The sequence below is a fragment of the Mustela nivalis genome, assembly GCF_964662115.1.
Source record: "Mustela nivalis genome assembly, chromosome: 1".
Taxonomy (NCBI): Eukaryota; Metazoa; Chordata; class Mammalia; order Carnivora; family Mustelidae; genus Mustela; species Mustela nivalis.
Window position 1 is genome coordinate 190,606,299 of NC_139020.1, and position 26,872 is coordinate 190,633,170.

At 39.0% G+C, this 26,872-nt stretch overlaps 1 protein-coding gene across 8 annotated transcripts in view; it reads left to right on the forward strand.

Annotated features, from left to right (window-relative positions):
* Window positions 1-26,872, forward strand: part of DENND6A (DENN domain containing 6A) — a 61,704-nt gene that overhangs the window by 28,832 nt on the left and 6,000 nt on the right. For all 8 annotated transcript variants that reach the window (XM_082739289.1, XM_082739287.1, XM_082739291.1 and 5 more), the window contains 6 exons: window positions 8,177-8,299; window positions 8,788-8,883; window positions 11,683-11,777; window positions 24,480-24,545; window positions 24,651-24,715; window positions 25,699-25,788. In XM_082739289.1, the coding sequence (XP_082595415.1) occupies window positions 8,177-8,299; window positions 8,788-8,883; window positions 11,683-11,777; window positions 24,480-24,545; window positions 24,651-24,715; window positions 25,699-25,788 (535 nt within the window). The remainder of the gene's footprint in view (window positions 1-8,176; window positions 8,300-8,787; window positions 8,884-11,682; window positions 11,778-24,479; window positions 24,546-24,650; window positions 24,716-25,698; window positions 25,789-26,872) is intronic.

A 26,872-nucleotide genomic window follows, 5' to 3' on the forward strand; every position in this document is an offset into this window, starting at 1 on the left:
GCACATATCCACACAAAGGCCTGTATGCAAATGTTTATAGCAGCTCTATTCATACCAGCCTAAAACTGGAAACATAGCAAATGTCCATAAACTGGTAACTGGATAAACAAATTGTGATTCATGCATGCGCATGGAACACTACTTAGCAACTAAAAAAAAGGTGCACTGTTGATACAGTCTGCAACATAGATGACTCAGAAGCATTATGCTTAGTGAAAGGAGCCAGATCTTAAAGAGCTGCTTACTGAATGATTGCATTTATATGATATTCTGGAAAAGGGGCAGACATCAGATCAGTGGTTGGCTGGGGATGGGGGTGGGGAATCAACTACAAAGAAGATGAGGGAAATTTTGGAGTGATGGACGTGTTCTAAATCTTTGTTAAGTGTGAAATTTACTGTATGAACGTTATAAATCTTACTTAAAAACAAATTGACATCTTTTTAAAATTAGATGTTGTAGCATTCTTAGAATGAAAAGTAAATGAATAGTTATCACAGGAAAAATATACTAAGAAGGATGCATACTATTTATACTTTTTTTTTTTTTTGGACAGAGAGAGACCGCCTGCATGCAAGTGGGTGGGTAAGGGCAGAGGGAGAGGGAATCTTAGGCCAGCTCCACGAGTGTCACAGAACCCCACATAGGGCTCAGTCTCAGGACCCTGAAATCATGACCTGAGCCGAAACCAAGAGTCAGTCCCCTTAACCGTCTGAGCCACCCAGGCGCCCCTACTATTTATACTTCTGACACTTTGTTCATTTTAAAAAATTGAAGAATTGGCATGAGTTAGTATAGAATTTGATTACTAGACATATTTTCTTTTGAACTGCTGGGTGCAAATCTTGATGCTTTTCAGTTTATTATCAGTTATCTTTGCTTTTGTGGTAATTAATTATTCCTACCACTAAAACTTTTTTTAGCATGTGTCTTTTCTCGTGATTATGAATAACATGTTCTTTTGTTGTTGTTGTTAAGATTTTATTTGTTTATTTTTATTTTTATTCTTTTAACGATATTTATTTGTTTGTTTGTTTGTTTATTTATTTATTTGACAGAGATCACAAGTAGGCAGAGAGTGAGGGGGACCAGGCTCCCTGCTGAGAGAAAGCCTGATGCGGGGCTCGATCTCAGGACCCTGGTATCATGACTTGAGCCAAAGGCAGAGGCTTTAACCCACTGAGCTACCCAGGCAGCCCTATTTGTTTATTTGTTAGGGAAAGAGACAGTGAGAGAGGGAACACAAACAGGGAGAGTGAGAGGGAAAAGCAGGCCTCCTGCTGAGTGGGGACCTCCCCTGCCCAGTGCAGGGCTTGATCCCAGGATCTGGGATCATGACCTGAATTGAAGGCAGACGCTGAACCACTGAGTTAGCCAGGCGCCCCTAAATGACATGTTCTTGTTTTTAAAGTAGGACAAGTTGGGGGCACCTGGATGGCTCCCACTTAGATCATGCTCTCAGTCAGGGTCATGTGATTGAGCCCAGTGTCCAGCTCCAGGCTCAGCAGGGAGTCTGCCTGAGAGTCTCTCTTTCCTTCTCCCTCTGCTCCTTCCCGTCACTCTCACATGCACTCTCTCTCTCAAATAAATAAATAAATAAAATCTTTAAAAAAGTAGAACAAGTGAGTTTGTTGTTTTTTATTCTTATTGCTCAGGAGGTGAGAAAACTGATAGTTGAACAATAATAGGCTCACACAGATAGCGCTGTGTCAAGTGCTTAGTGTCTGACACTCAGCTTAGTGACAGCACTCTTCATTTTGTGTGTGGAGAGCTTACATTGTACATTTATTCATGTGAATAAAAGTTTAAATGTTTATCACTTATATTGAAGGTGATATTTTTATACCAAGAGTGAGCTTGAGAGCAAAGGACTGAGACCTGGAAAGATGTTTGAAACTGAGTGGCAGAAATGCAGTTCACGGATGCCTGGGTGGCCCAGTTGGTTAAGCATCTATCTTCGGCTCATGTCGCGATCCCAGGGTCCTGGGATCAAGTCCCACATTGGGTTCCTTGCTCAGCAGGGAGCCTGCTTCTCTCCCTCTCTGCCTGCCTCTCTGCCTGCCTGTGATCTCTCTGTCAAATAAATAAATAAAAGATCTTTAAAAAAAAATGCAGTTCAGTGTAGGCACTCATCTCCCTCCTTGTGCCAGGTCAAATCTCATTCAGCTATACTAGTACATGGACCCTGACTTTGGTGTCAGCTCTCTTGATCCCATAGTCTTCTCATTAAGCTTTTAAGTTGGGCTTAGAATTGAGGGACAGTTCTCTGTTGAAAGAAACACATTCTCTTGTCTAGAGTCAAGGACATTTTACCTGATGATGTTTGCTATTGGTTCCTCATACTGATGCAAGGGGCATACCAGTTATGTGTCGTCATGTTCCTCCTTGCCCCCATCTTGAGAACGAAGCCATCTTGGCTTTCTACCCCATTGGCAGAGTAGATAACAGCTAGGGGTGTTTTGTGTTTCAAAGACTGTAAAAGTCTATTACTATATAAAATGTGTCTGATATCATTGATAACGTGTTAGTTTCTTTTAGCTTTTAAGATTATAACAACAAGCTATGTCTTTCTGGAAAAAAATTTATCTAGTTATTTACTTGCTTAGTTATTTAGTTATTTACTTGTCTATTTATATATGTATCTATTTATTCATCTGTTTATTTATTTGGAGTAAGTTTCTGATTTTTTTTCTAGGAGATGACTCTTTTGAGAGAGGCAGTGGAGCTTAGCATAAAGCATGGCACTCCAGAATGGGGAAATGAAAGTAGTGCTAAAAAATACCCTGTAATTTCCCTATAGACCCTCATTTTAGTAATTTTATACTGCAGTTAATTAGATACCTACCACCTATATTTATTAAATTTAGAGCTCGAGACAGGGTTTCTTTCTTGAATATTTAATACTTACCTCCCCAATAAAACTTTTTGTAATAGGTATTTCTAAAGTTTCAGAAAATTTCAGGGGTTTCAGAGAGTGCTCTATCTTGTAACTCTACTGGGTATCTGTTTATGCCCTTACTTATTATATATCACAATACTTTTGAGAAAAAGTAATTTGCAGCTTTAATACCTTATAGGCATGCCACTATTAAATATATACTTAACACACACACACACTTACCACTTTTCTATAAATTTGTAATTGTTTCAAAATTTTATGTAAATGTATATGTAAGTGTATATGTGCACAGTATATGTAGTTATATATACATATGTGTATATATACATATAAATTTGAAACAGTCACTAATTTACAGAAAAGTAGTAGTATAGTTCAGAGGACTACTTCCTCATACCACTTGATAGTCAGTTGGAGACCTGTTGTATCATCATTTATGAATACTTTAGTGTCTATCTCCTACAAATAAAGACACAATTGGGATAAATTCATCAGAATTGGGAAATTAATATTGATAAATTAATACCGTTTAATTTGGATGTCACCAGTTGTCACAGTACTGTCTAGTTCAGAATTATCTGTTGCATTTACTTGTCATGCTTCTTCAGTCTCTCTCCTTCAGTCTGAAATAGCTCCTCAGTCTTCCTTTCACACACCTGAGCTGCTTGTGGATTATAGGACAGTTACTTTGCAGGAAGTCCCTCAGTTTAGGTTTGTTTGGGATTTACTTGAGATTAAATGCGAGCTCTGTGTCTTTGGCAGGGACTTAGTTTGCCTTGTTACTGATGATGTTCACTTTGTGGTGTTCTCCAAGCTTCTCAATGATAAACTACTACTTTTCCTTTTTGATTAACTATTCTGTTGGGAGGCACTTTGAAACTATGTATATGAGTTATTTATTGCTATGTAATAAATTACCCCAATACTATGAGGCTTAAAAGAACAAATATTACTTCATGCAGTTTCTGAGGGTTAGGAATCTAGGAACGGCTTAGCTAGATGGTTCTAGCTCTAGATGTCTTACGAAGTTGCAGTCAAGATATCAGGCCTGGTTTTGTCAGTTGGACAAGGAGGGCATGAGGGTCTTGACTGAGGCTGGAGGATCTGTTTCCCAAAAGGCTACTTACTTGGCTGCTGACTGGAGGTCACGATTCCTTGTGGTTGTTAACAGGAGGCCTCATTTCTAGCCATGTGGACCTGTCCATAGGGCAGCTTGAATGTTCCCACAGCTTTCAGAGGTGATCTGAGAGAAGGCTAAAGCCACCATGTCTTTTATGACCTAACCTTCAAACTTGCATACTGGCCTTATTCTGCTCATTACATGTAAGCCATTAATCTAGTTCACAGCTAAGGAGGGGAGAATTAGGTTCCATGTTTTAAAGACAGTGTCAAAGAATTTGTAGAAATACTTTGAAACATCATGCTGTGTATATCTGTATGGACTCTTGGTTTCCTGTTTTATTCAACAGGTTATTAAAGTCCATTATTCTCATTTGCTATTTCAGTTGTCCCCAGTTTGGCCAGTGAGACTTGTCTCACTTCAAGTTGACCTCTATTTTTTTTTAATATATTGTCATTCTTTAAATACTTACTTGCTTTTGTCTATAAGGAGTTCCAGTCTTGGGACTCCTGGGTAGCTCAGTTGGTTAAGCATCTGCTTTCGGCTTAGGTCATGATCCCAGGGTCCTGGGATAGAGCCCTGCACTGGGCTCCGTGCTCAGTGGGGAGCCTGCTTCTCCCTCTGCTTGTGTTCTATCTCTCTGACACATAAGTAAATAAAATCTTTTTTTTTTTTTAAGATTTTATTAATTTATTTGAGAGAGAGCATGAGCGAGGAGAAGGTCAGAGAGAGAAGCAGGCTCCCTAGGGAGCTAGGAGCCTGATGCGGGGCTTGATCCCGGGACTCCAGGATCATGACCTGAGCTGAAGGCAGTCGTCCAACCAACTGAGCCACCCAGGCGTCCCAATAAAATCTTTAAAAAAGAAAAGATGTTCCAAGTTTGTCTTTTTGTGTTTAATTTAAAAAACTGATACATAATTCACATAATATAATATTCACTCTTTCAAAGTATACAGTTCAGTGGTTTTTACTATATTCAGAAAGTTGTGCTTCACTACTCTCTAGTTCTAAAATATTTGATCACTTCAGGGCGCCTGGGTGACTCAGTGGGTTAAGGCTTCTGCCTTCGGCTCAGGTCATGATCCCAGGGTCCTGGGATCGAGCCCTGCATCGGGATCGCTGCTCAGTAGGGAGCCTGCTTCCTCCTCTCTCTCTGCCTGCCTCTCTGCCTACTTGTGATCTCTGTCTGTCAAATAAGTAAATAAAATCTTTAAAATATTTTATCACTTCAAAAAGTAACCCTGTTCCTAGTGGCAGTTAGTCCTCATTTCTTCCTTCCTCCCCAGCCTCTGGGAATCACTAATCTACCTTCTGTCTCCATAGATTTCCTATTCTGGCCATACCATATAAATAGTATCATAAATTATGTGACTTTTTATGTCTACTTTCTTTCACTTAGCATGTCATTTTCAGGTTTATACATGCAGTAACATGAATCATTACTTCATTTTATGATGTTCCATTGTATGGATATACATTTTGTTTATCCATTAATCCACTGAAGGACATTCAGACAGTTTTTACTTTTTAGCTATTATGTGTAATGCTACTATGAACATTTGTATATAACCCTTTGTATGGACATATGTTTTCAGTTCTCTTGATTCGAAGATTATCTTGTGTGTTTCCTTCCCTGGCCCTGGAACCTGGAATCAGCCATTTCTCCAAAGAGCCTTGGCTTTATTTGTTTATTTATTTATTTTAAAGTGGAGAATAAGATTCAGAAGCCAAGGTCTGGGTACTACTTGTGCTCAGTGCTCAGTGCTATTGGGATATCATTGATTTTAGGCCCTCTCAGTGGACAGAGCTAGGAAGTATATATATATTTGTAAAGGGATGCATACATACATACTCATATATAATACACATTTTTGCATATGTATTTATTTCCAAATCCATATATATTAAAAAGCATAAAGTCATACTACTACCCCCAATTCCAGTCCTATAAGACAGGGTTCATTCTAGTTTTCTCCCTTTCTATATTTGTATTTCTTTTCCCTTTCTGAGGGACTACCTCCTATTATCCTTAATTAATTAATTTATTTGATCAGTCCCTATTAGTAACCAGTCTCTCATCTCTGCTTAAACTCTCTCCTCTATGCAAATAATTTTTGGGCTTTGACACTCCATACCCAGCTGCCCTTCTTCAAGGATACCTTCCTTACCTTCTCATGCTCTGCTCCATGCTAGATTGACCCCCATGTGGTTACCCTCCCATGCCATTTAGGCTTCTCTATTGTACATAAGGCCTCCTCTCCATATGGGCGCCATCCTTACTTTGCTTGTGATCTGGCTCCCAATGCTAGAGAAGCCCCCGCAGGAATGCCCTCCATACCCTGCTGTGCTCCAGGGCCACCAGGCCACCTCTCCATGTGAACACCCGGTTTCCCCTGATCTTGTGTCCCAGCATGGACAGCTTCAACACACTCTGGTTCTGACGCTCCACACCAGACTGCCCCTCCAGGCCTCTCATAACTTCTTGCCTTCTGTCACCCCAGTCCAGATCACCTCCACACATGTACATCTTCACCACATTCCAACAGCCCCCCAGGAAGCCACCTCCTCCACGTGGATGTCTCACAAAGGTCCTCACACGCCGCTCGGAGCCAGCACGTCTTCTTTCCCTCATGGCAGAGATGCCTACCATGCACCATGTCTGCTTTAGGATTCACTTGTTTAGGAAAGAAAGGAAGAAGAACTGCTTTGGCTTATCCTTGAACTGTTTATTGTTTTGTTTTTGTTTTTTCCTTGCACTTCCTTCACATTTGTTTTCTTGCCTTTGAATAGTTAAAATTAACTTTCCCTAATTTCCATTTTACAAATCTGTTTCATATTTTTTAAACTACATGTTCTTCCTTCCTTTCTTTCTTCCTTCCTTTCTCTTTCTTGTGTGTGTATATGTTTTCAACTATGAAGATTATGGTTTTTATAAATAGATATTCTCTAATCTACTAGGAAAAATCGTTACCCTAACAGGAGGAAATTACTAAATAAGTATACCAAATGTCTGAGGCTAAGTAATGTACCAGACTTGTGTCCTAATAGACTTCCACCTAATTCCAGGGCTACTATAGAAATATGGAGCATTCTGTAAGGGAAGGATTTGCCCAGGAAATCATTCTGTTTGGCATTAGATCTCCCCTTGTGATTTGTTTTCATCATTTTTTAATATTGAAAGCATTAGCTTTTATTTATTAATACTTTAAAGATTTTATTTATTTATTTGAAAGTGAGAGAGAGCATGTGCAGGGGAAGCAGCAGAGAGAGAGAGGAGAAGCAGACTCCCTGCTAAGCAGGGAGCCCGATGTGGGGCTTGATTCCAGGACCCTGAGATCATGACCTGAGCTGAAGTTAGACATTTAACCCATTGAGCTATCCAGGCTCCCCAAAAGCATTAGCTTTTATTTATTTTTTTAAAGTTTATTATTTGACAGAGAGCGAGAAAGGGAACACAAGCAGGGAGAGAGAGAGAGGAAGAAGTAGGCTTCCCAGTGAGTAGGGAGCCCGACCTGGGGCTCAATCCCAGGACGATCATGACCTGAGCTGAAGGTAGACGCTTAACTGACAGAGCCGTGCGGGTGCCACAAGCATTAGCTTTTAAATTAAGTAATCCAGTAAACATCCTTTGGAAAATTAATTTTTCTTGTTTTCTCTAAAATATTTAGAATAGAAATTCAAATGTAGGGGCGCCTGGGTGGCTGAGTCGTTATGCTTCTGTCTTCAGCTTGGGTCTGCTCGGGGGGAGCCTGCTTTTTCCTCTCTTCCCTGCTTGTGCTCTCTCTCTCTCACTCACTCTCTCAAATAAATAAAGAAATCTTAAAAAATTCAGATGTAAGGAAGCAGTATTGATGAGATGGGCCTATCATATGGTACAATTTAATAATTATTCTACATGTTTTTATTATCTGTTAGCCATTTTATATGTCAGTATATTGCATTTAATTTTCTAAAAATTGGAATGAGTCAACTGGTATGTTTTTATATGTATAAAAAGGACTTATGCATCAGCATAGTCTAAAGAATTTGTATGTCACAACAGGGTACAAATAGGTGGAAGAATTTATATCAGTATGAAGTTTTTAGAATGATCATCTAAGAACTGAAAACAACAGAGTTGGATAAATAACACTTCTACTGTATACAATATCTTTCAGGTGTTTCTGCCCAGTTTTCCTTCATAGTCAGATGCTTTGGGAGCTGGTCCTATTGGGGGAGCCCCTCGTGGTCATGGCACCATCACCGTCGGAGTCGTCAGAGACTGTATTGGCACTTGTTAAGTGAGTATATTGGGTTCCTGACAGTGGTAGTTGCAGAATTTTTCCATCTGTGATATATTTGCACACAACCCCCTTTCTTGTAATAAAGCTGTGCTCATTATAGTCTGTTTCATGGATGAGAGAATTAATTCAGGTTCCATGAGGGCTGGAACCATGTTTTGGTTTTTCTGAGCAACAAACATTCATTGACTTAGACAAAGCTGGCACCTGACAAGTATTAGTTGCATGAATGGTCAGTGTCTAGTAAAAGACATAACTGGGTTATTGGAGTGCCAGAACTTCTCCCCATCTTCTGCCCCATGTCCACTGTTCTTTCAGCCCATCATTCCACGTTATTATGCATTTCCATTTGTCTTTCTGGTTTCCTAAAATGAGTTTGCTATTCACTGAAATAAATAAATTAATAATCCCATTGTGGGGATACTATATGTATTGATGTTTCATAGTTGTTGAGTAGGGCCTTTAATTTTGTTCTTCTTGCTCCACAGCTGTATTTCTCCATTAAAGTACTTCAGTGACTTCCGACCTTATTTCACTATTCATGACAGTGAATTCAAAGAATATACTACTCGTACTCAAGCCCCGTGAGTAAACAAAACAGCTACTATTGACCAAGTATTACCTGTATAACCAAATTATGTAAAATTAAATCTTGAACTTATTGGCATCTTGATTTTATAAAAGAAAGTTTGAAGAGCTGCTTATAATACTTGTCCATTTCAATAGTCAATCTTGTTTTCTTTGAATGATTTTATTTATTAGTGGAAGCTATATTGTCATTAATAGCCATCTGTTTTCTTGCCTTACTCAGGGCCTCTTAGAGCATCAGTTATCTCTTGTTGTTTTTTTTTTTTTAAAGATTTTATTTATTTATTTGACAGAGAGAGATTACAAGTAGGCAGAGAGGCAGGCAGAGAGAGAGGAAGGGAAGCAGGCTCCCCACCGAGCAGAGAGCCCGACGCGGGACTCGATCCCAGGACCCCGAGATCATGACCTGAGCCGAAGGCAGCCACCCAGGCACCCCCAGTTATCTCTTGTTGATCTGTAACTTCCTTTACCTTCTTCCTCTTCATTGAATTAGCATGGAAACATGAAAGTGCTTCCCAGTATGTCAAAGGGGAAAAAATTATCTTACCCTTTCCCTTTTGGCTCTTGCTTTGTTGCTCACTTTCTTTTAACAGCTAAATTTCTAAAATGACAACAACAAATTTCCATTTACTGTCTCTACTTCTTGGTTTTCTGGTTGCTTCTCAGTCTGTTGCAGGTTGATTTCTCCACTTCTAGTGAAGACATTCTTGGCCAGAGCCATCAAGACCCTCTCCCTGCCCAACCCCACAGGCACATTATTGCCCTATTTCTTCTACCTTCCCTTTCTTATAACATTTAAGCTGTTGATCTTGAAAGCATTTTTTAAAAGATTTTATGTACTTTTGAGAGAGAGAGCAAGCCCACGAGTTGGGGAAGGGGCAGAAGGAGAATCGGGCTCCTCCTTGAGCAGGGAGCCCAGTGTAGGACTTGATCCGAGGATCCGAGGATCATGACCTGAGCCAAAGGCATACGTTTAACTGACTGTACTACCCAGGTGTCCAAGCTTGAAAGCATTTAAATCCTTGATGCCACTCTCACCTGGCTTTCTGGTGTTACATCTCAGTCTCCTGTGCAGTGAGGTCTGCTGCCAGCACCTTAAATGTTGGTGTTCTCCAGTCCTGTGTTCTGGGATCTGATTTCAGACTGATCATTCTTTCTGAGCAGTCTTTTTTTTTTAAAGATTTTATTTATTTATTTGACAGATAGAGAAGGGAACACAAGCAGGGGGAGTGGGAGAGGGAGAAGTAGGCCTCCTGCCAAGCAGGGAGCCCGATGTGGGGGCAGGGAGCTCCATGCGGGGGCAGGGAGCCCAGGACCCTGGGATCATGACCTGAGCCAAAGGCAGATGCTTAACAACTGAGCCACCCAGTCACCCCTCTCTCTGAGCAATCTTTCTGTACCCATAGCCTCTGTTAAGACCCATATACTGATGACTGAAATTTATCTGCCTAGCCCAAATCTTTGCAAGTTGTAGACCTCTATGTCCAGGGTTTTGTTGTTCTGTTTTTTTTTTTTTTTAACTGTTTTACCACCTTGACATCTTAATTGCACTTGAAACTAAATGTATATAAACTGAATTCTTTCTGTTTCCTTGTTTTCTTCCCTAAACCTATGAATGGTACTACTTTTTACTTAGTTATAAAAAATCTAAATTGTCGTAAATTTCTCCTTCTTACATGTCCCACATCAAGTTTTACCAAATTCTGTCAATTCAACACCATAAAATCTCTCTCATAATAACATTTGTTACCTGCTTTCTAAAAGTCTCTTCCCAGTCTTACTGTTTCCAGTCTTTGTCATATCTGCTGTTGCTTTCTCCCAGACCCCTTCCCCTCCTTGTAGGGCATCTTCCAAATTTCCCCTAGAGTGATCTTCCTATATTTTTATTCATGTGACTTCCTTCCATTTGGTTCTCTAGTACCTTCCATTAGCCTACAAGATTTTTAAACTTCTTAACATATTAACTTGGCACTTCATAAACTTTGTAGCATATTAACTTGGTACTTAATAATCCGGCCAGCACCTGCCCAGCTACTTTCATTTCTGACTCTTAATCCTTCTCCTTTTATTCTGTGGGAATGCTGAGCTCTTTGTAGTTCTTTGAGCACACCATGATCCCACTTCTTTGCTTTGCTTTGCTTCTACTATTTGTTCTGGATTACCTTTACCTCACTTATCCACTTGGGGAAGAATTTGTATTCATTTTCCATATCTTTGTGTGAATATTAGCTCTTTGGTGAAGCTTTGGTTTTTTCGTTTTGTTTTGTTCTGTTTTTAGAGATCTATTTGTTCTAGGGAGAGAGAGCATATGTGCACAGGCAAGGCGGGGAAGGGCAGAGGGGGAGGGAATCTTCAAGCAGACTCCTTGCTGAGTGCAGAGTCCTACATGGGACTTAGTCTCAGTAACCCAAGTTCATGACCTGAGCTGAAAGCAAGAGTCCGATGCTTAACCAGCTGAGCCACGCGGGCGCCACTGGGGAAGCTGTCTTCAGCTGTCTTCAGTGACCAAGTTTCTCCTTGGTAATTGTCGTATGTTTTATACCACCTTCTCTGTTTCCTGATTTTGGCATTGTAATCGGGTATGTATGCCTTTCTTTCTGTATGCTTTTAAAAAGACTGTGTCTTTTCACCTGTACTTGCCTAGTGCTAAGCAGGGTGCCTGGCATATAGTTGTTACATAATGCATTGAGTGAAGGAAAAGATAATCTGTTGTTCAATCTAAAGAAATTATAAACTATTCTTCACTGGAACATTTGTCTTTTTCCTCACTTTTTTTCTGTTTTGTTTTTATGTAGGCCTTCTGTCATATTAGGAGTAACCAACCCTTTTTTTGCGAAAACACTCCAGCACTGGCCACACATTATTCGAATAGGAGACCTTAAACCTGCAGGTAAAGTATAAATTCCATGTTTTGTTTTTAGTATGTTATTTGGCTGAGCAGGTTCATTTCTTCCACTTTGTTTTCATCTCTTGATTACTTTTTTTTTTTAAATTTTATTTAGTTATTTGACAGAGGGAGATCACAAGTAGACAGAGAGGCAGGCAGAGAGAGAGAGGGAAGCAGGGCTCTCTGCTGGGCAGAGAGCCCGACGTGGGACTCGATCCCAGGACCCTGAGATCGAAGGCAGCAGCTTAATCCACTGAGCCACCCAGGCGTCCCTCTTGATTACTTTTTAATTATGTTGATGGTAACCTTTTTGGAGGCAATCTGAATAAGGTCTTTGGAGAAGAGTCTAACTTCCCACTAAAATATACAGATTCTTATATGCGTAACCCATCATGTCCTCCTATCAAAAAATGTACTTCTAGTGTTATAAACACGGAATGAATTATAACATAATAAGACCTCAAAAATTTGAGCAACTTTTTGTATACGGATAAGCCCAATTAAACAGGGATTTCCAGCACTGCTTGAATAAAACCTTGTGGAAGATAGAATTATTCAATTTGGCACAAAATTCTCTGCTAGGTCTCAAAAAAAGTACACATTTCTGTGACAGTGGTATTGATTAAGGAAATTGTCAGAGGTTGTGCTTTCCTTGAGCTGTTATTTCCTTGAGCTACTGTTCTGCTCATAATAACTATTTTTTTTTAAGATTTTTATTTATTTATTTGACAGACAGAGATCACAAGCAGGCAGAGAGGCAGGCAGAGGGAGAAGGAGGGGGAGCAGTCTCCCTGCTGAGCAGAGATCCCAGGACCTTAGGATCATGACCTGAGCCGAAGGCAGAGGCTTTAACCCACTGAGCCACCCAGGCACCCCACTCATAGTAACTATTTAATAAATGATTTAAATGAGTAAATTGATTCAGAGGTTGAAGTTTTGTTAACTTAGATGACAATTTAATGGTATCTCTGACATTCCGCATTGGACATTCCTGAATTTTCTACTGAATTAGTGAGACTTGAGATACTGGAAATATTTTTAAGTAACTTTATGATGTGTTACTTCTAAGATTTATTTTGGTATATACAGGTGTATTTCAAATATTATTTAATAATTTATGAGACATCCCTTCTGATATATACATAAATCTAAATAGATATGTTAAACTCAAGCAGTAACTATTTTTTTATTTTTAAAGATTTTATTTCTTTAATTTGAGACTGAGAGAGAGAGCGAGAGAGCACGAGCAGGGTGAGAGACAGAGGGAGAAGCGGATTCCCTGCTAGTCCAAAGTGGGCTTGATTCTGGGACTCCAGAGCAGAAGGCTAACGTTCAACCAAGTGAGCCACCGAGGCACCCCAAGCAATAACAATCGAAGTCATATTATTTATGAACATTATTTAGACTCCATCTTATGCTGAAATCCTTAGAAACCTTAAGAAGTGGAGGAAAGAGCACATAGCTTCACCTTGGCTGTCAGATCTGTGATTTCTTAGGCAGAACATCCTCTTTAAGCCTCACATTCTTTGTCTGCTGGAAGATTAAACAGTTCCTGACTCATGACATTCTGTAAATGTCATAGTCACCTGCCATTTCACTGGTGTCCTCTCTAATTTAATGATAATTTAGAACACAGCAGTCACCGGAGTTTTAGCTATGAGAAGATAAGAAACAGTTTTTAAAATGTTAATTTAGTATTGACATTTATTTTTATGGTTTTGTCCTATTAATGTAGACTGATTAATTGTGATATAGTTGACTACTGTTTATTATCTTTGTCACAGCTTTAAGTAGAGGAACTTCTGCATAAAATCATTGGTAAAGTAGTGTGTTTAACTTTATAAGAAACCATCAAACTGTTTTCCAAAGTGGCCCACAATTTTTACATTAAAAAAATTTTTTTTAATAATTTTTTTTAAAGTTTATTTATTTATTTGCTTTTAAGTTTTTATTTAAATTTCAGTTAGTTAAGCTACAGTGTAATATTAGTTCCAGGTGTACAGTATAGTGATTCAGCACATCCATACGTCACCTGGTGCTTATCACAGGCCCTCTTTCGTCCCCACCACCTGTTTCACCCATTGCCCACCCCCCTACCTCTCTGGTAACCATCAGTTTGTTCTCTATAGTTAAGAGTCTGTTTCTTGTTTTGCCTTTCTATTTTTTTCCCCACCCATGCTCATTTGTTTTGTTTCTTAAATTCCACATATGAGTGAAATCATATGGTATCCTTCTCTGACTGGGTTATTTCACATAACACAATATTCTCTACACCTGGGCGCCTGGGTGGCTCAGTGGGTTAAAGCCTCTGCCTTCGGCTCAGGTCATGATCCCAGGGTCCTGGGGTCAAGCCCCACATTGGGCTCTCTGCTCAGCAGGGAGCCTGCTTCCTCCTCTCTCTCTGCCTACTTGTGATCTCTGTCAAATAAATAAATAAAATCATTAAAAATATATATATTCTCTATACCTAGGTTGGCACTTCAACCGATACCCGGAGATCAAGAGCTACACACTCTTCTGACTGTGCCAACCAGGTGCCCCTAATTTTACAATCTTACCAGCAGCCCATAAGGGTTCCTGTTTCTTCACATCTCTACCACCAGCATTTGATACTGTCTGTGTTTTTCATTATTGCCGTTCAGTAGGTTTGAGATAGTGGTTTTCATTTGCCATGCCCTAGTATTTACTAGGGCAAATGATGGTGAGCATCTTTTTATCTATTTGTTCATATATCTTCTTGGATGAAGTGTTGACTGAAATCTTTTGCCAATTTTTAGTTAGGTTTCTTAATATTTAGTTGTAAGAGATCTTTATGTATTTTGGATACAAGTCTGTTTTTAGACATGTGATTCACAAATATTTCTTACAATATTTGGTTTCTTTTTTGTTTTCTTAATGGTTTCTTTTGAAGAGCAAAAGTGTTTCTTCTCCCCAGTCTGATTGAGGTATACTTGACAGACAATACTGTGTCAGTTTTAAGATGTACAGCATAATGACTTACATATATTATGAAATGATTGCCACAATAAGTTCAGCTATTATCTATCACCTTGTACAGATACCAAAAAAATAAAAGGAAAATAATGTTGTTTCCTTGTGATGAGAACATTCAGGATTTACTCTTAGCTGTTTTCAAATATAATCAAATATAATATAATAGTTAACACTGCTGTATAATCCTATACAGGATTATAATCCTATACAGCAGTGTTAACTATAATCTATAGTCATCGTGTTGTCATCATGTATCTGCATCACGTCGCCAGTACTTAATTTAGCTTATAGCTAGAAGTTTGTACCTTTTGACCATTTTCATCCATTTCCTTCACCTCTAACCCCTCAGTTTGGGTATCTACAAAAATATTTTTAATTTTAAGTCTAGTTTATCAGGTTTTTTTTTTTCTTTTATAGATTAGCCTTTTGATAGTGTATCTAAGAACTCATTGCCCAATGCAGGGTCACAGAGATTTTCTTCTCCTGTGTTTCCTTCTAAGAGTTTTATTTATTATGTTAGCACCCACATTTAGGTCTATGAACCACATTAGTTGTTTTTTTGTGGCTTAAGGGTCCAAAATAATCTTTTTTGAATGTTGTGCTTCAGTTGCTTTAGCACTTTTGTTGAAGACTATCTTTTTTTCTATTGGATTTCATTGGTACCTCTGTGGAAAAGCAACACTAATGCAGTGTCTTGGTTACTGTAGTTTTATAGTAAGATTTGAAATCAGAAAGTGGAAGTCTTTTAATAATTTTCTTCTTTTCCAAAACTGTTTTGGTTATCCTTGGTGTTTTGCATTTCCATACAAATTTTAGGATCACTTTGTTAATTTCTGCAGACAGCTAGCAGGGATTTTGATAGGGATTGTGTTAATATGCAGTAAATTCGCGGGATTTTGTTTTTGGTGTTTTCTGATCTGGGAACTTGCGATGTCTTCTGTTGTTTAGGTCTTCTTTAATTTTTCTTGACAATGTTTGTAGTTTTCTTTTTAAAGGTTTCTTTTGTTTGTTTTTTATTTGAGAGAGAGAGTGAGAGTGAGAGAGCACAAGCAGGGGCTCCAGCAGAGGGAGATGGAGAAGCAGGCTCCTCACCAAGTAGGGAGCCTGATGTGGGGCTCTGTCCCAGGACCCGGGATCGTGATGTGAGCCAAAGGCAGACACCTAACCAACTGAGCCACCCAGGTGCCCCTGTAGTTTTCAGTATACAAGTCTAATTATGACGTTAGATAAAGGTTTTTCATAGATGTCCTTCATTAGATTGCGGAAGTGTCTTTCTGTTTCTGGTTTGCTGGGAAGGATTATCATGAATTGGTGTTGAATTTTGTGAAATGCTTTTTCTGTATCTATGGAGATTGTCGTGTGGTTTTTGTCCCTTATTAATATAGCATATTAATTGCATTTTGGATGTTAAACCAACCTTATATTCCTTGGATAAATCCCATTTGGTCATGGTATATAATCTTTTTTATATGTTGTTGGATTTGATTTGCTCTTATTTTTGTTGAGCATTTTTCCACCCCTGTCTATGAGGGATATCAGTCTGATTTCTTTTCTTGTGATGTCTTGCTAGTTAATATTCTTGTTACTCTGAGAAGCGTCTTCAGGCAAGTGAAGTTACCATTTTAAAAAGAAGACCTAGGACCAAGGGAGTGGAGGGGACAATTTTTGAATTGCTTTTTCAAAGTGGGAATGAAGGCAGATATGGAATAATTAGACCTTATTTTCAGCTGTGTTATCTCTGATTATTTCTATCACCAGATAATTTGGACCACTTCATCAGGTATCCTTTTTTCTACAGGAAAGCAATGGTGGTATATGGAAGCATTATGCTTTATAGATTCTTGGTAGTCACTGAGGAGTAAATGCTAGAGGTTGCCAGTGTGCTCAGTTTGGTCCTTGTTCAGTTAATGGAAAAAATATGTTATGAACAAAGGCACCAGCGGTAGTTTGATGATTTGGGACAAGACTTTAGTGTCTGTTTCTGGGACTGGCAGGTCTTATATGAGCATAATTCTTTTTTTTTTTAATATTTTATTTATTTATTTATTTGACAGACAGAGGCACAGCGAGAGAGGGAACACAACCAGCGGGAGTGAGAGAAAAGCAGGCTTCCCACTGAGCAGGGAGCCCAATGCGGGACTCGATCCTAGGACCCTGGGATCATGACCTGAGCCAAAGGCAGACGCTTAACAACTGAGCCACTCAGGCGTCCCTGAACACAATTCTTAACAGAAGTGCAAAATTTCATTAAGTTTGGTGTGTTTATGATACTTTCCCTTACGTACCTTAAAAGTTGTTTTTATTGGGGCGCCTGGGTGGCTCAGTGGGTTAAGGCCTCTGCCTTCGGCTCAGGTCATGATCCCAGGGTCCTGGGATCGAGCCCCACATCAGGCTCTCTGCTTAGCAGGGAGCCTGCTTCCTCCTCTCTCTCTCTGCCTGCCTCTCTGCCTACTTGTGATCTCTGTCTGTCAAATAAATAAATAAAATCTTTAAAAAAAAAAAAAGTTGTTTTTATTGTGGTAAAATATACACAACCTAAAATTTACCACTTTAACTAATATTAAGTATTTAATTCACTTAAAAATAATATAGTGGTATTAAGTATATTCATAATAAGCAACCTTCACCACTATCCATTTACAGAACTTCATCATCCCAAACAGAAGGATGTGGATTTAGTTCACCTAGGTGGTGGGTGGGGAGATGGGATAACTGGGTGATGGGCATTAAGGAGGGCACTTGATGAAATAAGCACTGGATATTCTATGCAACTGATGAATCACTAAATTCTACCACTGAAACTAATAATACACTATATGTTAATTAAATTGAAATTTTAAATAAAAAATTTTTTAAAATAACACAGTAGCATTAGATATATTCATAAGGTGCAGCCCTCATCACTATCCAGTTCCAGAACTTCGTCATCCCAAGCAGAAGGATTTGGATGTCGTTCACCCAAATCCAAAACCCGTTTAAACAATAGCTCCCCAGTTATTGCATCCCCCAGTCCCTGGTAACTTTTATTCTAATTTTTGTTTCTATAAAGTTGACTCTTCTACATATTTTGTATAAGTGGAATCGTGTAATATTTGCCTTTTGTTATTTGGCCTATCTCACTGTTTTCAAGGTTCATTTATGTTATATCATGCAGAAGAATCAGAAGCATTTCATTCCCCCACCACCACTTTTTTTTTTAATTGCGGTGGGATGTCTGGGTGGCTGAGTCGATTAAGTGGCTGCCTTTGGCTCAGGTCATGATCCCAGGGCCCTGGGATTGAGCCCACATCCGGCTCCCTGCACAGCGGGGAGTCTGCTTCTCCCTCTCCTTGCTGCTCCCCCTGCTTGTGCTCGCTCGCATTCTCTCTGACAAATAAATAAAATCTTTTATTAAAAAATTGCAGTAAAATCACATAACATGAAATTTACCTTCTCAGCCATCTTTTAAAAAAGATTTTATTTATTTGACAGAGAGAGACACAGCGAGAGAGGGAACAAGCAGGGGAGCAGGAGAGGGAGAAGCAGGCTTCCCGCCCAGCAGGGTGCTGGACATGGAGCTTGATCCCAGGACCTCAGGATCATGACCTGATCCAAAGGCAGACGCTTAACAACTGAGCCATCCAGGCACTCCACTCAGCCATTTTTTAAGTGGCATTAAGTGCATTCACATTGTTGCACTATAATCACCACCATCTACTCACAGTGCTCTTTTTCATCTTGCAAAATTGAAACTCCTTACCCATTAAACAATAACTTCCCATTCACTTCTTTCTCCACTCACCGCACCCCAGGCGACTACGTGTCTACTTTCTGTCAATATGAATTTGACCACTCAGGTATTTCATATAAGTGGAATTCTGCTTTATTTGTCCTTTTGTGACTGGCTTATTTCACTTAGCATAATGTCCTCAAGGTTTATTCATCTTGTAATGTGTCAATTTCTTTCCTTTTTAAGGCAATAATATTCCATTGTGTGCATGTACCACATTTTATTTATCTATTTATCTGTCAGTGGACACTTGGGTTGCTTCCACCTTTGAGCTATTGCAAATAACACTTCTGTGAACATGGGTGTACAGATACTTCTTTCAATCCCTGCTTTCACTTCTTTTGAGTATGAATCCACAGAAGTGGGATTGCTGGACCATATAGCTATCTGTGTTTAAGTTTTTGAGAAACTGCCATACTGTTTTTATTTTTCCATTCACACCAACAGTGCACAAGGGTATCAGTTTCTCTACATCTTTGCCAACACTTGTTATTTTTTGGTGTTTTTTTGATGGTAGCCCTTCTAATGGGTATGAGTTGTTATCTTAACTGTGGTTTTGATTTGCATTTCCCTAATGATTAGTAATGTTGAGCTTCTTTTCATGTGTTTATTGGCCACCTGAATAACTTCTTTGGAGAATTATCTTTCCAAGTCCCTTTTAAATCAGGTTGTTTTGTTATTGTTCAGTTGTGAGAGTTCTTCATATATTCTGGATACCAATCCCTTACCAGATGTGCTTTTTATTTATTTATTTATTTATTTATTTAAAAAAATTTTTTTTAAGATTTTATTTATTTATTTGACACAGAGAGATCACAAGTAGGCAGAGAGGCAGGCAGAGAGAGAGAGAGGAGGAAGCAGGCTCCCTGCTGAGCAGAGAGCCTGATGCGGGACTCGATCCCAGGACCCTGAGATCATGACCTGAGCCAAAGGCAGCGGCTTAACCCACTGAGCCACCCAGGCGCCCCAGATAAGTGCTTTGTAAATATTTTTTCGCATTCTGTGAGTTGTCTTGTCATTCTCTCATTGATAGTGTCCTTTGATGCACAAAAGTTTTAATTTTTTTTCATTTAAATTATTTTTATTAACATACGTATTATTCGCCCCAGGGGTACTGGTCTGTGAATCATCAGGCTTTACACATTTCACATACTCTCCCCAATGTAAAAGTTTCAAGTTTTGATCAAAAGTCCAGCTTTTCTGTATTTTCTTTTATTGCCTCTGCTTTTGGTTTCATATTCATGAAAATCCCTTTATCTTTTAATTTATGACTGTTGCGTGTATATCTTGTGGCATTTTTCTGCCTATTGATCTCAAGACCAGGAGCACTGCGTTTGCTGCACAAGTTGTGAAACACAACAGTCCTTCTTAGAATTCTGTCTTTGAAAATTCAAGACTATCTGAGAGGGTCAGTAAAGCTACAGAAAAAGTATCTTCTGCAGGACTGGTAGGGAAGGCACAGCAAAACAGATTCATAATTTTACCAGAGACATACCTTTAGTTTTAACCCTGTAGAGGGATCATTCCTGCTGTTATAAAGGGATTCTTTCTTCTGGATTATACCTAGTTTTAGTTCACCCAAATTCTATTAAAAAGAGACATTCAATGTTAAGACGTCAGTACTTAACAAATATTCCTCAAAGTAAAAGTAATTCTATTAGTGTATACTGGATCAAATTATAAACTGATAATTTCTGACCAGAAATTGGGTTTGGTGATTTCACTAAAGGTAAAATATTTGGCCTAAATGTGGAAGATTCTAATGCCTATATACAGAAGTACAATGGTGATGACTATTAATTTAGTAAAGTTAAACCCTCTCTAATATGCATTGTACATAACAGACATTGAATAAGTATTTTTTAAAGATTTTATTTATTTATAAATAAATAAAGAGAAGAAGAGAGTACAAGCAGGGGGAGCAACAGCAGGGAAGCAGCAGAGAGGGAGGAGAAGCAGGTTCCGCACCCAGCAGGGAGCCCGATTCGGGGCTCCATCCCAGGACCCTGGGACCATGACCTGAGCTGAAGGCAGACACTCAACTGACTGAGCCACCCAGGCACCCCTGAATAACTTTTGGGTTCTTTGTAGACAGCTAGGTTCATTGCAGACACTTGTTTGTTTTTGTATCACAAAGCCATCTGACAAATACTCATTAAATTTTTTTGGTAATAGGCAGTGTATCTTCATGACTAATTTTCTTTATAGCTATTACATACTACAGTATAAGAATGATGATGGCTAAGGTTAGAGATCAGTATACATCTTACACCTGAAGAGAGCCAGTGAGTCAGAGGGGAATTGTCTAAGTGAAGATTACCACAAGTGGGTTTATTTTTGGCTTTTTCCTTTTTAAAAAGACAGATATGGTTATAACCTGTCTTCATTATTACCCAGAACTTACTGATTATGAGAATATATGAAACATGCCTAACTCTTCTCCCCTCTGAAACTTGGTTCTTTTTTGCACAGTGAGTTTCAGAAAATAATGTGTTAATAAACAGTATTGGTGGATAGAATAATTGCAAGTCCTTTGTGACTCAGAGCAGAAGGAAACAGAAAATAAGGGCAGGAATACTTAGACTTATTCAAACCATTATGGTTTTAAACATGCTGTTTGGGTTCTTGGAGTCAGAAGCAGATAAATTAGTTGAATTTAGTTATCTGTATAGTTAAGTAGGTATTAATTCGGTACTTATTAAGGGGACAAAAGTTTTACAGATCTTGTGGTGAGAATCTTCTCTGAGCTCTGGAAAGCACAACCACAAAAGTCAAGATGAGAGATGTTCTCATAAGAATTTACATGGGAGGGGTGCGTGGGTGGCTCAGTCCTTAGGCGTGTGCCTTCAGCTCAGGCCATGATCTCAGGGTCCTGGGATCGAACCCCACATCAGGCTCTCTGCACCACCGGGAGCCTGCTTCTCTCTCTTCCACTCCCCCTGCTTGTTCCCTCTCTCGCTGTGTCTCTCTCTATCAAATAAGTAAATAAAATCTTAAAAAAAAGAATTGGTACATGGGAATTTGTCAGCACAGTTTGTCAATGTCTTCTACCATTGACAAAGTAAAAACTATGAGCTGATGAATCAAAAACATTCTGAGGGGCTGGGTGGCTCAGTTGGTTAATCATCCGACTCTTGGTTTCAGTTCAGGTCATGACCTTAGGCTTGTGAGATCGAGCCCCAAGTCAGGATCTGAGCTCATCCTGGAGTCTATTTGAGTCTGTTTGAGATTCTCTCTCCATCTTTCCTTGTGTCCCTTCCCTGCTCTCATGCGCACATACTTTCTCTTTCTAAAAGAAGTAAATTAAAATCTTTAAAAGTTCTGGCAATCTGAGTGTTTCTGGAGTTTGCTGTTCTCTCAGTCTGTCCCCAAAGCCTTTTGGTTTTGAGCTCTAGTAGCTCCCTCTCTTCTCTTTCCTTGCTGCACCTGTCTTATTTCAGGTTCTGTATCTACCCAGGAGCAGTACGCCACAATGCTGTTGGTTTTTTTTTTAAGATTTTATTTATTTATTTCACAGACAGAGATCAAAAATAGGCAGAGAGGCATGCAGTGAGAGAGGGGGAAGCAGGCTCCCCGCCGAGCAGAGAGCCCGATGCGAGGCTTTAACCCACTGAGCCACCCAGGCGTCCCTCCACAATGCTTCTATTTTATCCTCTGGGCTTTCTCTTTCACCTCACCCTCCTTTGTGTAAGTGAGCTGACCTGTTCAGGAGACCTGTCCATCTGTGGCTCAGGCCTGTGGTTGTGGCTTACATCATCACCACCTGGTATCAGCGAGTGTATTAAATGCAGATTTGATCCTGTCTGCTCACTCTCCCATCCACTAGTCCCCATGCCCATGCTTTCTGTCTCTGTCACTGAGATGTCCGACATCTTTATAGTTCCTCTAGATTCGACCTTTAAATACCTCTCTAACTTCAGCTCCTGCCCCTCTTCGCAGGCATCTATGCCTTTGTAGCATAGTGGATAAAAGTGATGGTTCAGGAATTAGACAACCTTAATTTCATATTCTAGTTCAAGCATGTTATCTTTGTGTCCTTGGATGAGTTCTCTAGAGCTAGCAACCTGTCTGCATTGGGTATTGACCAGAGTGGATGATGGCAGGAAAGAGCCAGTGTTGGTGCATACCAGGTCAGTAGTTCTTCTAGTGCTTTTGTTCTTTTTTCTGTGTGGTGGGGATGATAAGACCTACTTCTTTGGGAAGATTAAATGTACTCATTCATGCAGTATTCTTAGACCAGGACTGGCACAAATAAGGATTGAGTAAATGGTGGCTATTACTATCCTTACCATTATGCGTAACTGGGGAACATGCTCTTCATGCTTCTGGATTTAACTCTGTGTAAAAGCTGTTTTTCTTCCTGGATAACTTTTTATTTCTTGTATAAGACTGCTGACATATCACTTCCTTAGGAAACCTCAAAAAATTTTTTCACTCCTCTTTAGCCAACACACTGCGTCCATAGTATCTTGTTCATAACTTTATCCCACCACGTACCCTTCTATATTGTCATGTATCTCTGTTATCTTACTTTGCCATTAGGTTGTGAGCTATTTGCTACCAGGAACTAGTTGTTTTATTTTTTTTATTTCCAGTATCTTGCATTTCCTAATATTTACTGAATTGGTGAAAATATTAGTTTGCATGTATATGATAGTGGCTTCTTTAAGAAGGGTCTGTCTAAAGGTATTGGGGCAGTTGATAAAATTAGAGTAGCATCTTTATTATCCTTCAGCTTTTCTGTAAGATTGAAATTATTTCAAAGTAGAGAGTTTACAGAAATACCTGTTTTTACCATAGTACATGCTTTTAAAACTTTTTTAACAGTGTAAGATTACAAGTGAAAATGCTCTGTGTTCCTACTGTTCCACCCCAAGAGATAGCTGTAGTTAGCAGTTAGATGTATAAAACAATTTAAACAAAAATATGTTGTCAATCCAGAGCCTTGAATTAGATAATCTCCAGATTTGTCTTTCAGTTCTTAGGTCCTCTTACTCTTAGGCAGAGAGGAGGACGGAGAAAGGAGAAGAAAAAGTATCTTAAGTTTAGTGTGCTTATGACACTTTCAAGTGCTTCTCTTGAGGCACTTTTCTGCTGATTGGAGGGTTGTTTAGAGAGTAGCCACTCTGACCCCCAGACAAGAACCACAGCGTATGCTGTGTAGATTGTTCACAGCTGACCTGCTCCGGAGGCCTGTCCATCTGTGGCTTGGGTCTGTGGTTGTGACACACACTGTCACCACATGGTGGCAGTGTAAGTTTCTACAGTGCAGAAACGGAATTTGGGGAGTGTCAGAAAAAAACTTTTGAGTTGCTTGTAATTCCATTTACTCTTCGAGGGTATTAATATTTGGCACATAGGCTATCAATTTCATGGCTTTGGCACAGAGTTTAAATTACAAGCTAAGTGAAAAAATGGAGAAGTTTTAAATAATGGTAGATATTAATGAAAGATCAAATACCCATTTTATATAATTTACACACATTTTTTTCTGTAATGCTATAATAATCCAGCATTTATCCAGTTTTAAAGTACCAGGAATAAAGCACCAGGAAAAGATTGTTTTTTTTTTTTTGTTTTTTTGGAAAATATTATTTGATGTTAAGAAAAATATTTCAGGGGCACCTGGGTGGTTTAGTCGGTTAAGTTTCCAACTCTTGATTTTGGCTGAGGTCAAGAGATCCAGCCTTGCAGTGGGCTTCTGCGCTGGGCATGAAGCCTGCTGGAGATTCTCTCTCTCTCCCTCTGCCCCTTCCCCCACATGTATTTGCTCTCTCTTTCTCTCTTTCTTTAGTAAGTAGATAAATTTTTTTTTAAAGAAAACTTTAGCTACAAGATCCCTGACTAAGTAATAAACAGTGGATTATTAACCTTATAAAATTCCAGTTTTGTAACATGTAAATCTTGAATAATTATACGAGTCTTTATGATATTTCCTTTAGGTGAAATTCCTAAGCAGGTTAAAGTGAAAAAATTGAAGAACCTAAAGACTCTGGACTCTAAACCTGGTATTGATTTTTATTATTATATTTTATTATTTTTATTAATTTGTAAATATATACTTATGTATGTAGTTGGGTCTTACTATTTACCAGATTTTCTTTACTTTCTAGGAGTTTATACTTCTTATAAGCCATATTTAAGTAGAGATGAAGAAATCGTAAAACAATTACAGAAGGTAATTCCTTGCTCATATTATTAACTTAAATTTCATTATGCAGGTAAGCAATATCCAGTTAGGCAGTATGTGCATTATGTATGATAATGGGAAATGATGTCTTTCTTTCTTTCTTTTTTTTTTTTTTTAAAGATTTTATTTGACAGAGATCACAAGTAGGCAGAGAGGCAGGCAGAGAGAGAGAGGGAAGCAGGCTCCGCGCTGAGCAGAGAGCCCGATGCAGGACTCGGTCCCAGGACCCTGAGATCATGACCTGAGCCAAAGGCAGAGGCTTTAACCCACTGAGCCACCCAGGCGCCCCGAAATGACGTCTTTCTTTTGAATCAAAGCTTCATAAAAACCAGAAGCGGCAATAATTATGGGCGTAAGATGTAAGGCTGCAGCTACCAACTAGTGGCAGTCTTTAAGAAACTTGGGAGTTAAAGTGAAAAAGTCATGGGCTCTTCTGTGAGATAGCTTAGCATCCAACAGGAGATAGTTAGCATTTTTTGGAAAATCTAAATAATACTCACACAGCAAGTGTGAAATAAAGACAGTTCATTATAAACTGATACTTTTAAGTGTGAGATGAACACGTGATGTTTTGCTGTAAGGTTTTTTTTCACAGCATATTGCACAGTGCACTTCAGGTTAAATTACTTCAAGATGAAGTCCTGGGTTTTTTTTTTTTTTTTTTTTAAGATTTTATTTATTTATTTGACAGAGAGAGATCACAAGTAGGCAGAGAGGCAGGCAGAGAGAGAGGAAGGGAAGCAGGCTCCCCGCTGAGCAAAGAGCCCGATGTGGGACTCAATCCCAGGACCCTGAGATCATGACCTGAGCTGAAGGCAGCGGCTTAACCCACTGAGCCACCCAGGCGCCCTGGGTTTTTTTTTTTAATCAAGTAAAAGTATGTATTTACGTATCAGTTGAGCTACTATAATTACGCATTGTTTTATATTCCTTTACAAAGAATGTAAGTTTTCATTGCTTTTTCTTTTAAGGGTGTACAACAGAAACGTCCTTCTGAGGCTCAAAGTGTTATTCTCCGACGCTATTTTTTGGAACTGACACAAAGCTTCATCATTCCATTAGTAAGTTGACATTGGTATTTGTTTAATTTAATGATTTGTTGAAGGATATATATGAATGTTTTCCCCATTCACAAAAACCTTAAGTTGTAGGACGCCTGGGTGGCTCAGTGGGTTAAGCCGCTGCCTTCGGCTCAGGTCATGATCTCAGGGTCCTGGGATCGAGTTCCGCATCGGGCTCTCTGCTCGGCAGGGAGCCTGCTTCCCTCTCTCTCTCTCTGCCTGCCTCTCTCTCCGTCTACTTGTGATCTCTCTCTGTCAAATAAATAAATAAAATCTTTAAAAAAAACAAAACAAAAACCTTAAGTTGTATGTTTTGCCTGTTCATGTGTTTGATGATTAAAAATAGAGTCCTTTGCAGGAGACCTGGACTCTATTCTAATATTAACTGTGTAACTTTGGCAAGTCACTTCCTCTCTCTGACCCTCATTTTCTTTATCTGTAAAATGTGGCTAATTCCACTTTTCCTAAATATCTTTCAGGGTTGCTGTGAATCTTAAATGAGATAATTGTGAAATATTATGTAATTACTGCATTTTAGTCTTAACACAGGTTAACCTGGAGCTCCTTTTTGATATTATTTCCTTTTTTTTTTTCAAAGCTACTTTTTAAAAAGATATTATTTATTTATTTCTTTATTTGAGAAAGAGAGAGAGAGAGAGAGCACTAGCAGGGAGAAAAGAGAGAATCTCATGCAGACCCTGTGCTAAGTGTGGGGCCTGATGTGGGACTCAATCTCATAACCCTGAGATCATAACCTGAGCTGAAATCAAGAGTCAGATGCTTAACCAACTCAGCCATCCAGGTGCCCCTCTGATACTATTTTTTTGAGCACAATCTGATATGACATCTATGAGACCAGTAACTCCATGATGACAGGGCCTTCTCTGTCTTATTCATTATCTTTTCCTCAGTCAGGCATCTGGTAGCACTCAATATTATGGTATAAATGACTGGATGATATGGTTATTCTATGAAATTCAGTAGAATAGCATATTAAAATACTAAAAGATGCCTCACAGTATCAGATAGTACCATCATGTGGTCCTAGTCCAGAGACTGCATTGGAGAGAGATTCCATGTGGTT